Source organism: Thunnus albacares, chromosome 15, assembly GCF_914725855.1.
Source record: "Thunnus albacares chromosome 15, fThuAlb1.1, whole genome shotgun sequence".
Classification (NCBI taxonomy): Eukaryota; Metazoa; Chordata; class Actinopteri; order Scombriformes; family Scombridae; genus Thunnus; species Thunnus albacares.
This window is the reverse complement of record NC_058120.1, coordinates 14,863,182-14,874,559: the sequence shown is the minus strand read 5'-3', so window position 1 is coordinate 14,874,559 and position 11,378 is coordinate 14,863,182. Positions and strand designations below refer to the sequence as shown.

The 11,378-nt window shown below is 39.1% G+C and overlaps 1 protein-coding gene across 1 annotated transcript; it reads right to left on the bottom strand.

Moving 5' to 3' along the window:
* Positions 1 to 823: 823 nt before the first annotated feature.
* On the bottom strand, positions 824 to 8,756 carry ywhaqb (tyrosine 3-monooxygenase/tryptophan 5-monooxygenase activation protein, theta polypeptide b). The gene is made up of 6 exons (XM_044374112.1): positions 8,646 to 8,756; positions 7,602 to 8,095; positions 3,889 to 4,012; positions 2,322 to 2,485; positions 2,121 to 2,216; positions 824 to 1,879 (listed from the first exon to the last, which is right to left on the bottom strand). The coding sequence occupies exons 2-6, from the start codon at positions 7,893 to 7,895 to the stop codon at positions 1,805 to 1,807; spliced, it is 753 nt and encodes a 250-aa protein (XP_044230047.1). The 5' UTR covers positions 7,896 to 8,095; positions 8,646 to 8,756; the 3' UTR covers positions 824 to 1,804.
* Between the last annotated feature and the right edge of the window lie 2,622 nt (positions 8,757 to 11,378).

Here is an 11,378-nt window from a genome sequence, read left to right as displayed (position 1 = left end):
TTTCATTTTAATACATATATATTTATTGAACTTTATTATAATTTAATTTTGTCAATGTCCTTATCCATCTGTTTTGTATTTCCTGTTACAAGACTTCATTATAATTTCAATTAACAATGGTTAACATTTGGACTGTGATAAAATGGAAATGTGTTATGATTAATAGAGTTTCAATTTAAAAAAGTGGTGGAAGCAGTACTCAGAACCTAAGAAATTTTCTTGGTTTATTCTACGCATTTTTTATTTAGTATTTTCTATTGCCATGATTTCTTTGTTTGCTTGCTGAGGAGAAAAAACAAAACTACTATATGAACAGTGGATTTCTTTTTCCTGCAAACAATTAATTTCTGTTGAGCATGAGTAGCTCTGATTTAAAATTCGTTTTCATGAGATTTTCTTTTCTTCCCTTAGAGAATTTGTCATTGGAAAACAAAACTTGACGTACTTTCTATGATTTTTTTGTCACCTTTTATCTCATATTTGGAAAATGCAAAAAGAGTAAATGTTTTGTTATAAAAAGATATTGTTTAATGGACTTTTGGTAAAGATATCATTTTGGCTCATTGCATATAATTTAATTTGTTTTTATGTTATTATGTTTGTGTCCTAGGGTGGGGGGGTGATGACATATGTGGACGGCATTGCTTATAGTATCTAGTTTGATGGAAAATGGAAAATAAAAATATATATTGCTAAAAGAAAAATGTTTGAGAGCAACTACAGGTAGTTTAATATGTTACTCACATTTTATAAACTCTAAATATGTTTTGTCTTAATCTAAAGTGAAGAAGTGGAGTGAAATACAAATTGCAGCAAATTGAACTTGGTTTATAAAATGTTTTATTCATGTTAACATAGCTGATACATAGGGATTCAAACGGTTCCACAAGGCTTTTGGGGACTACAATTGAATGAATAGCAAAACAATAGTGGTCCAAATCTCTAATGACAATCACTGGACAGACTAACAAATCACCCTCTTTTAGGATGTGTACAAACCTGCATTGAAAATTATTTAACTCGACACTTGTGTGTGTGTTACAGCATTGTTCCCATTCCAGTGTAATATCTCAAGAGACATGCATGACAGAATTGTCTTCTTCCCATTAAAAAGGTCCCTGCGTTTGGTCAGACAAGCCCCACAATCCCCCCCTCCCACCCCCAAACAGGCATGCTTCAGTGAAAGAGTGGCATCATAACCAGGGCAGAAAGTGAGGATTTAACCATGGGGCACTACTTGGATGTATTATAGTATTTGATGCCAGCAGGTACACTGGCTTTCCCTGCAGAATGAATATTCTATGTTTGAAGTTGGATTTCAGCTGCTGTAACCGTACCACATTACTGTGTTGAGACAGACACACTAAAAAAGTATGGGGGGGGAGGGAAACTAGTTCTTATATCTAACATTTCTTTATTGGAAAACAATCCAAACCTTCTTTCTTGATGAACTTCCAGTTGTTCCGACGTTGGGACTTTTCTGCCAATTGATCTAGGAGTTTAATACCATGTCAAGCTATCAATACTTTTTCTACAGCTGAAACTGCACAAATGGAAAGGCCAGGACGAACACAAACCAAAGGAATGGAGGGTTTTCTCTTTTCACGGGTTGTTGTCCGAATCTGCGTTGTGAAAAGAATGATTTTTCTTTTTTTTTCATTTTATTTCCTTACACGACTCTTTTTCAACAATGGGTTTCATTGGTACAATGTTTGAGTGGAGCAATAAGGAATGAAGGATGTGTAAAAAGTTTTTTTTTCCTTTTGTCATTTTTGGAGATGACCCCAACACTGAGGGCTTGTATTTAGTTCTCAGTCTCGCCGCCTTCTCCTGCCTCTCCGCCGTCTCCCTCCTCAGCGGCGTTGTCTGATGTCCATAACTGAGGAGAAACAGACAAACACACATTTGTTTAAGATACAGTGGTTTTGTCAAATATCCAGACTCCTTCACCATTTTTGGAAACCCTTAAGAATGCGTTTGAGAAGAAAAATGTCTCCATTTTTGAGGTTAACGGTGTCTCATCCCTCTCTACGACAGCAAGCTTTTGGCCATTAGGAACAGGTTTAAACACTTTTGCCTTTAGACATTTTTAGATGCTACTGTTAGACTGCGACACTCACTGTCAGGTTGTCTCTGAGGAGCTGCATGATAAGAGTGCTGTCTTTGTAGGACTCCTCATTTAGCTGGTCGAGCTCTGCGATGGCCTCGTCGAACGCCTGCGAGCGAAAAGGAGAACGTCAACACCTTGAACAAAGTACAACTGTGGACACCGAGGTAAAGTGACAGACTGTGTGTGAGTGTGTGAGAGAAAGTCTGCAAACCTTTTTAGCCAATTCACAGGCTTTTTCTGGGGAGTTGAGGATCTCATAGAAGAAGACAGAGAAGTTAAGTGCCAAGCCTAAGCGGATGGGATGTGTGGGGTCCATCTCAGTCTTGCTGATGTCAAATGCTTCCTGGTATGCTTGCTGTGAGTTTTCAATGGTCTCTGGGTAAAGAGAAAGGAATCACACAGAATATAATGGTCAATACATGCGTGTATATAATCAAGGTTGACATACAAGTCCAATTCCAGCTAAATCAATTTAAACCTCTTAACACATACACACACACACACACAAAATATGTCAGAACATGGCATCTTAGATACTAACTTAGTCTTTCAAAATTAAAGAAGCTTCTAGTCAAAGCTTCACAAATAAAACTGACTCACTGTGACAAACACAACCTTTAAGCAATAGTTTGGCCAAACAAAAATGACATATTGTGGTTTTAGGGAGAATTATGTGCCACATAGCGGAGACTTCAGGTCTGGCCAAGAAATAGTCAGGCACATAACCCCCAGTAAATTGTTGTTTCAACACTGTTTTTTGTATGGACTAAACAAACAAGACATATTTATATTGAGCTTTAGAGGTGCTGGTAGATGAATTCAGTTAATTTTGGACAGAGCCAGGCCAGCTATTTTTGCTGTTTTACTATTTTCTTTGTGCTAAGCTAACCAAACCAGCTGCCAGCTCCAGATTCATATTTACTGTTCAAACGTGAGAGTTCTATCAATCTTCTAAATGTAACTCTTGGCAAGAGCAAGGGCAAATGAGCAAATTTCCCAAAACGACTAATTTAAACCATGACACTAGTGATATTCTATATTTTTCTTAATGTCAAAAACAATCCTTTATAAAGACCAAACCAAAGATATTCAATTTACTATCATGTTTAACAACGAAAAGCCTTTAAATCATCACATGTGAGAATCTAAAGTCAGTGATTTTTTGAGACTATCTGAAGGTACATTTACATGTAATACTGGGACACGTGGAATCAAAGTAGCAAAATGACAACCAGTCGACAAAGGCAGTGGTGATACTCGACGAGTTTTTTTTTTTTTACAAGAGCATTGTAGATATCAACTTAAAGTATTCTTGAATAACGGCTCACAACTAATATTAGCATTAGCAAACCTGCCCAGATAACTGATCAATTTCAGTATACTTTGAAATAAGTGGATCAATCTGGATCACACAATGCTGACTGGAGAACAGCGATGGCAGGTGGGGAAATATTCAGTCACTTTACATTTTTCCCTGTGGGAAAGCTGCAGGCCCTCTCAGTGAGCTGCCACACACTCCTGTTTTGCCCTCCTATTAAGATGGAGCCCTGTGGTCATACGACTGTGACTCACCAACCTGCTTGACGTCATTTCCAGCTCTTAGTGAGACAAAATCTGACACATTCCTATTTGCAGTGTGAAGTAGCCCAGTTTCAAAAAGACACAAAGATGCATACTTAAGCTTGTACATTCAATTAAAAAAAAAAGATAACTGGACACTTTAAAGATAAAGAAAAACACCTTTCTAAATGAAAAAGATTACAACAGGAAAAACTCACTTGTTTTGTCGTCTCCAGAGGCAACTTCAGCAAGGTATCTATAGTAGTCGCCCTTCATCTTTAGATAGAAGACTTTGCTCTCGGGATTTGTGGAGTTTCCAATCAAATAATTATCCAGCAGTTTCTATGAGGAGAAAAAAAAAAGTCATATCAATTTAATTACAAGCACAAATCAAATATTCTGAATATCCTAAAGAACAATCAATTAAACCGACTGACAGATCAGGAGCCAAATCTCGCTATATTTACAGTTAAATTATAGTTATATTCACAGAATAGACAGTCACTAACTGTGCTACATTGGGCACACATTTAAAGGTGTGAGAAGGTACAACACTAAACATAGGTGAGCCTCACCCATCACAGGTGTCCCATTAGCCTCCATCCACCAGAGTGCACTGCTCCCTTTGCTCTTAATAGCTGCTCAGCTCAATTATTAATGAGCACAGTTCTGCTCCAGCAGGAGTCAAGTGCATGTGCTTATCTAGTGTCATTTATAGAAGAAAAAAAAAAAACATTTTGCTCCATGTCAGTTTCAGCTCAAACCATCCACAATCAGGCCAGGCCTCTGCTGTGTCCCCAGCTGTCTTCTGCCCCAGATTCCACAATCAGCACTGTATGCCAAAGTTTGAGGTCTTATTGCTGACACCAGCCTTATTGCTTATTGCTGATTTTGACAGACTTGGTATCATTATTTCACTCTCAACTGAGATGTGCTCACAAATGTTCCATTATCAGACACCACTGCTGCTTGTATGCATCATACTTCCAATTATTACTTGAAACCACAGAGCTAAAAAAAGGACCATGCTTGCAGCATGTCTGTGTATATTTAAGAAAACAAAAGGCAGCTCTATCTTTGGCTGGCAAGTCTATATCGTGCAGAAATTAGATAAAAAATGTGGTACTTGAGCGAAGATGTTTAATTATGAATTTACTGCTGGAGAGGAACTACCTGCTCCTTTTTAAATTGGATCATCTTGAATTTTTTTAAATTTAATTACGAAAAACACAGCAGAACAGCAGAATGAAAGACTTTAAAACTTTAAGATTCAATCTGTGCTCAGAAGACATACTGCAGCTGTTTGAGACTATTCTCTAGAAAAACTCAAATAAGAGGCTTCAACAAAGTAAAAGGATTTCAAGAAAATAGAAATTAAACCTGTAGTAATGTAGCAAAAATATAAAACACATGTTACAAATGACATCCTGTGTTTGCACGCTAGGCTATGTTATGGGTCTTTCAATGGACGTGAGAAGATTACTGGGGCTAATCTGTGTCAGTGAAACCGTGGTTTATGCTCAAATTAACAGATTTAGAGAGCAGATTAATGCTTTCACTTAGAATGCTTGCCAACACCTTAAACCTAATGACAGTCCTGACTGAGAGGAGTGGATATAAACATCCTCTTTGCCTTTAACTTGCAGAATTTAATTAATTTTTTTTTTTTTAATGATAAAAAAAAAAAGAAGTTTTCCCTTTCCAATCCTTAGCAGAAAGAAGCTGGTTTAGTCTGAGCCAAACCCATCGCAGCAGCCCCTCCCCAGTCATTTACTGACACAAAGATTGGCTCAGCCGAAACATGCGCATGTCTCAAGTGCTAAGCATTCCTCTTTCACTGCATGCTCTGCACAATAGACAGAAGAGGAGTTGCCTTGCTCTCGGTGCTTTCACACAAAGCTCTAATTTCAGTCACCAGTGCTCACAAGAAAGCGCACAACAGTGTTGCTGGATGAATGCCTGACTGGTTATGTGTCTGGGTGCCTTCACATGTCTAACAGGCATTGATATATATATTTTATTTTTTATTTTTTTTTCAAGCTTTGACTGATCCTTCATTACCAATTCAATTCAGTTAGTAACACTACAATCAGCTGTGGGGTCAGGTTTGAGGTGGTTTTTGCTTCTTTTTATAACTCAGCAAATGTGAAAAATCAGACAAATTAATGACTGGACATGAAAAACATAAGGCAGTCTCCATGACTACTGAGACAAGACTTTGAAATGCCCATATGTCCACCACAATACCAGACAAGTCTACTCTGGAAATCCAGATGAGAGAAACTGATCCACATTTTTATAGCATATCATTTGTTCTGAAGATTCAGGTGTTAAGGTACAGTGTGTCTACAGTGTCATGTCATGAAGAGTGAATAACCTCAATCTGCTAAAATGGCACCCTGTCTGTCTACAAGCCCTACATTCACATCCTGTGCAGAACCAAAACATCTTCAAGCCTCTGCTGCCTCCCAACCGTGAGACCTGCTTTCAGCTGAGATGCAAGTGCCTCTGGTTTCACAATCGGAAATCAAGATAGAGGGGCACGCAAGCAGCATACTCGTCTACTGCGGTCTCTGCACTTCTGGCTTTGTGGGTGCATACTAACCTGTCAGCCTTCTGCAGACAAGTTAAGGCATGAAGACCGACACACCCTCCTCTACTGACAAACCCTCTGTCAACACTCACACTCAAGAGAGACTGAAGGCTGAGTCACGACCGTGCAAGCGCACAGTCTCAGGAACACTCATGGGAAGCTAGTTGAAAATTAATAGCCCCTGCAGCTTTTCGGTACATTTTAAAGACCGCAGCTCGGGGAAATTATCTCAATCTTACAGCTAAGCTTCCACCCAGATCTCCTCTAATCCATTATCAAGGCAGGCTAGAAATAATGTAAAGCACCAATCCCTGCTGTTGCACTAGATTAAACAAGAGGTGAAAGCATACCCCCCACAGTATTCCAGTAAAGCTGAGCTTGAAATGTGGAGTGTAATGCCTGAAAGTGCATCTACTGTCTCAACAGTCAAGCGCATTCTCATTGGTTTCAATAGGTGGCTCTGCATGAGTCATTTTAGAAGAAGATCTGTGCAAACTGGGCTTTAGGGAGAGTATGAGTCGTTTATGCATGTAAGTTCTTGCACTTGGCTACCCACATTAGGCTTCTATCTGCCAGATGGGACTGCGTGGACATATAGCGCAGCTTTACTGAATTCAGAGTGTACAGCGTCTTTCCTGTGTGTGTGTCCAGATTTCTCTCTCTCCACCCGTTCAGACACACCTTGATGGTGTAGCAGTCACTGTGACCTTTTGTCAGTTCACGCCCTCACTGCGTTTCAAGCCCATTGTTCTAAATCCAGATTCCCAAAAGGCAGGAACAGTGGGAGGACTACATAATACTTCCTTGTCCTCTCTGGCTTTGGAGGCCATATTAATACAACAGAGGAGCTCACAGGAAACAGGGGAGATGCCATTTGACACACACACACACACACACACACACACACACACACACATTATTGGACTAAAATAATCACGTGTGTCACTATAAATTTTGTGAAAACTGACAGCTGCGGGAGATTCAATGCGGACAAGTTCACCTTTAAGTGAAGAAAATGTGGATTCTTCTACCAATTTTGAGTGTATTAGACTAGACATTACACACAATACAAAAGAACACACACACACTTCCATCCCTTCACATCTGCCTTAAGAACAGCAGTCTGGGGAGGGGAGGGGGGTGGATTAATGAAACCATATTGCAGCTATATGCATCACTGACTGAACTTGGTTAAATGATAATGATGTAGTGAAGCAATATTGCTCAGCTTACACACACACACACACACACACACACACACACACACACACGCGTAACATGGATCCATGCAGCTGGGTTTTTAAAAAAAACCTAGGTAAAAAAAATCTGTCACTGTACCAAAACGTTGTTGCAGATATCCTGCAGCTCCTTCTCCACTTTCTCCCGATACTCCTTGACCATCTGCTGCTTCTTCTCGCAACCCTCGGTCTTTAGCCCGATGCTGGACATCACCCTCCATGCGGACCGCCTCGCCCCAACCACGTTTTTGTAGGCGACGGACAGCAGGTTCCTCTCCTCGTTTGACAGCTCGCCTCCCTTCTCCGTGACCTCCTTCATGCACTCTGCCATGTCATCGTAGCGCTCAGCCTGCTCTGCCAGCTTGGCCTTCTGGATAAGATCCGTTCTATCCATAGTTTATATATATATGTATGTGTGTATATATATATATATATATATATATATATGTATATATATATATTTTGTGGGGGAGGGGGGGACTGATAAATCAGAAATCCGGGGGGAAAAGGGTATGACAGTCAAGGACTGTTAAGTTGAAGAATGGGTGTAGCAAGGGGGCTCGGCGATGTTATTCCCCACAGCAACGCTTCGAGCTGCGAAAAGGAAGATGTTTAAAATTAGTAGGTTAAGATAAAATATAAAGCTGTAGAGCAAAATAACCTGCCGATCATCACGGTGATATAGAAGCGCATGCACCCGCCTGGTGTGGAAGGAAGCTGACTGCAAATGGCCCTATCTAAGCAACAGCGAGCATTAAAATAGCTTTCCAGCCGCATTTACTTTAAGCTACTAAATTAACTTTGACCACCGTTAGAGGATGTCTCATCACTTGCAAGTATAGCGCAACGAACAAACTCCTATCGTGATTGATCTGAAGTTGAGTTTGGCTGCCAGCATCGGGAGTAATGATCTGCTGGCACCGTAACCCGCCACAAAGCTGTCTTCTGCAGCTAGCTATCAAGTTAGCAAAAAAAAGCTAGCTAGCCTTAGCTGCACGGGCCACTCCTTTCAATAAAAAAATGTCACCTAAGCGATACTCATACAAAAAAAACCCTAAACCAGCCACATTTTGTCAATTTAGCAATTAACAAGCGATAATATCATTGAAGAGGAAAAGGGAATAAAATACTCATCGTTTCTGACCTACTGAGGTCCAAGATTGCTCCACAAATTGATCCGATTTGAGAGATTGGTCAGAAAGGCAAAGAACGGCAGCAGCAGCAGCGAAAACCCAACTGCTAAAATAGGGCGGTTCATCTGGCAGTACACCTTCCAATCGTAAAGCGTTATCTCATTTGATCGACAGGCAGATTTAGCGGTGTAAGCCAGTAATTGTTTAGCGCGGGGGGAAAGAGGCGGGCCTTTTATAGGGGTAGTTTGACAGACCGGTACACTGCAGCTGATGGAGGGGCCACGGGGTTTCCTCCAATTAGAGCAAGGGAGAAGACGTCATCGCGTTGCCATGGCGATGTTTATCCAATCACTCCCCCTGCTCTTACACGCTGTGGGCGCTGTAGCGTAGGCGTGGCACCCACTCCCTCCAGTTAGACATTTATCTTTCTCAAGTTTCTATTACTGGGTAAGTCTGGTGATAATCTTTATATTTCCCAGAGTCAACAAATTCCCACCAACAGACTGAACCATCAGTTATCTGATCCCACTCACGTGTATCCCAAATCGGGTATGGTTAAAGGACGCCCAGGAGGTGCCCAAATGAACTCTGACCATTGTTTTGAACACTGTTTTTCTTGCCATAATCATTCCTCTTCTTCATACTGACCATCAGAAGATCCCTTCATAATGCACTTACAATGTAAGTGATGGGGGACAAAATCCACAGTCCTCTTTCTGTGTAAAAATGTATTTAAAAGTATATATGAACATAATATGAAGCATCAGCCGTCCAAATTAGTCAAATCAAGTAGATATCTTTCAATATTACAGTCTTTTTAATGCTGAAGTCCCTCTTTTTGTCACTATACTTCCACCGCAGCTCAACTTCAGGTGAACCCTTAAATGCATTTTTGCACTTTTTTTTTGTGGACACTGTGGATTTTGATGAAAGCCACATTTGAATTATTACAGTGAGGAAAACCTCTTTCAGTGCCTCTTTCATAGAGAACATCAGGATTTACGGACAAAAAAATGGATTTTAATGACTTGTTAAGTTATTTTGAGTGTTGTATATCAATGACTGATGTTTGAAAGATTAAATATTTGTATTATTAAATTATTAATTGTGATAGAAACTGATTGAACTATCCATTCAGTTATGCACTAATATGTATACTGCAGGCCCTTATTCATTCAGCTATACTGATGTTTATACTTTTGTCATTCATTGTAACAGGAGTATACTAAGTTATTACTATAGGCCTACTATGAAGCCAAGATTTAAAGCCAGAGTACACATTTAGTAATTGACTTCTATATCTATTTTATATTTATAGAAACTCTACAGATGAAGCTTTAATACACTTAAAAAATATGAATATAGTGTCAGTGTCTTGGTCTGTGTTCTTTGCTCAGTTATGTGTTTATATCAGGCTCTTTAATTCCACCTTGTTTGTGCTGCAATGAGATGAACTCTGAGATGAAACAATAGAAATCTTACATGCAGGAGACTGCTATACTATAGAACAATTTTCAAATAATGTTTAGTGGTGACTGTCAAATTACATCTCTGTAAGCTAATGACATAACTGAAAAAAGTACATACAAATATATTACAAGCATATATTTTATTAAGTGTAAGACTGGCAGTCAGGTAAAATAACTTAAAACAACCATATTCTACAAACTGTGTAATCAGTCATTTTACCTGTAAACAGCCAAACTTTCCATTTACATGTTTTTTTTATTATTCAGTTGGTCTACATCAATGTGATATTACTGGCCAATATCAGCATCATATTATTTTGCACATCTCTGGACATTCCTCTGGTAACTTGATGACTCACTGTGCACCACGGTGGCAGGAGAGGTGCAGTTGAGGGTGTGGCGATCTCAGTCCAGTTGCAGACTGGTGCCAAGAATGAGTGCATTGTATTCCACAATACACTCAACGAGCACTTTATTAGGAACAATCTAATGCAATCTAATGCAATCCAATACAGCAGCTCTGCCATAAATTCTACTTTTACAAAATACATTTTCAGTTTTTGTTGACATTGTCAGAAAGGTAATAATAATATTTTATGTTTATTATTGAAGATGTAGTGGGTGGTGCTGGTTTACTGGAGTGCATAATGAAAAGTGTGCCTAATATTTTGCCTCCCTCATGCACGTATGTTAATGGGGTAGACAAAATATTGGGAACACTTTTCAGTCAACAGGACACTGTATCAGCAAACAGCATGATTTAAAATGGGCTAGCTTATATTGGCTAAATACACCAAAATTAAAGTATGATCAAATAAAATGGGAGAAGGGTTACATTTTTTGTGAAATCCCAAAGGAAGCTGGATTCAGCATCCTAATTGCATTTGGCAAGAAAGGCTGTACATTTTTGGCGGCTCTTGTCTGTGCCTCCCTGAGAGTAACACTGTTGATTTTGATCTTTTTGTGAGATTTGTTGAGAGTAAGAAAAACATGGAATACATAAATATCAAAAAATATCACAAATAAAAAGTTCAATACAATCTGTTCTTTTGTCATTTTGTTCAGAAAAAGTTACCAATTCAGAGACCTAGGCACTGATAAATAAGTGTAGCCTACACAGGTTCGTTAATTATATAATAAATAAATTAATAATCTCAAATTGCCACCACTGACGCTGACATAAAAATAAATATCAAATGGGTTTTATTTTCCATCTTATGTCACATTAAATATGGCATTCTGTCCTTGTTCTTACTATTTTCTAAAAGGTATACA

Coding starts and splice junctions, on each gene's coding strand:
- ywhaqb (XM_044374112.1), bottom strand. CDS start 7,895: ATGGATAGAACGGATCTTATCCAGAAGGCCAAGCTGGCAGAGCAGGCT. Junction 2,486..3,888: donor CTCTGGAGACGACAAAACAA/GTGAGTTTTTCC, acceptor CTCTTTACCCAG/AGACCATTGAAAACTCACAG. Junction 1,880..2,120: donor TCCTCAGAGACAACCTGACA/GTGAGTGTCGCA, acceptor GTTTCTCCTCAG/TTATGGACATCAGACAACGC.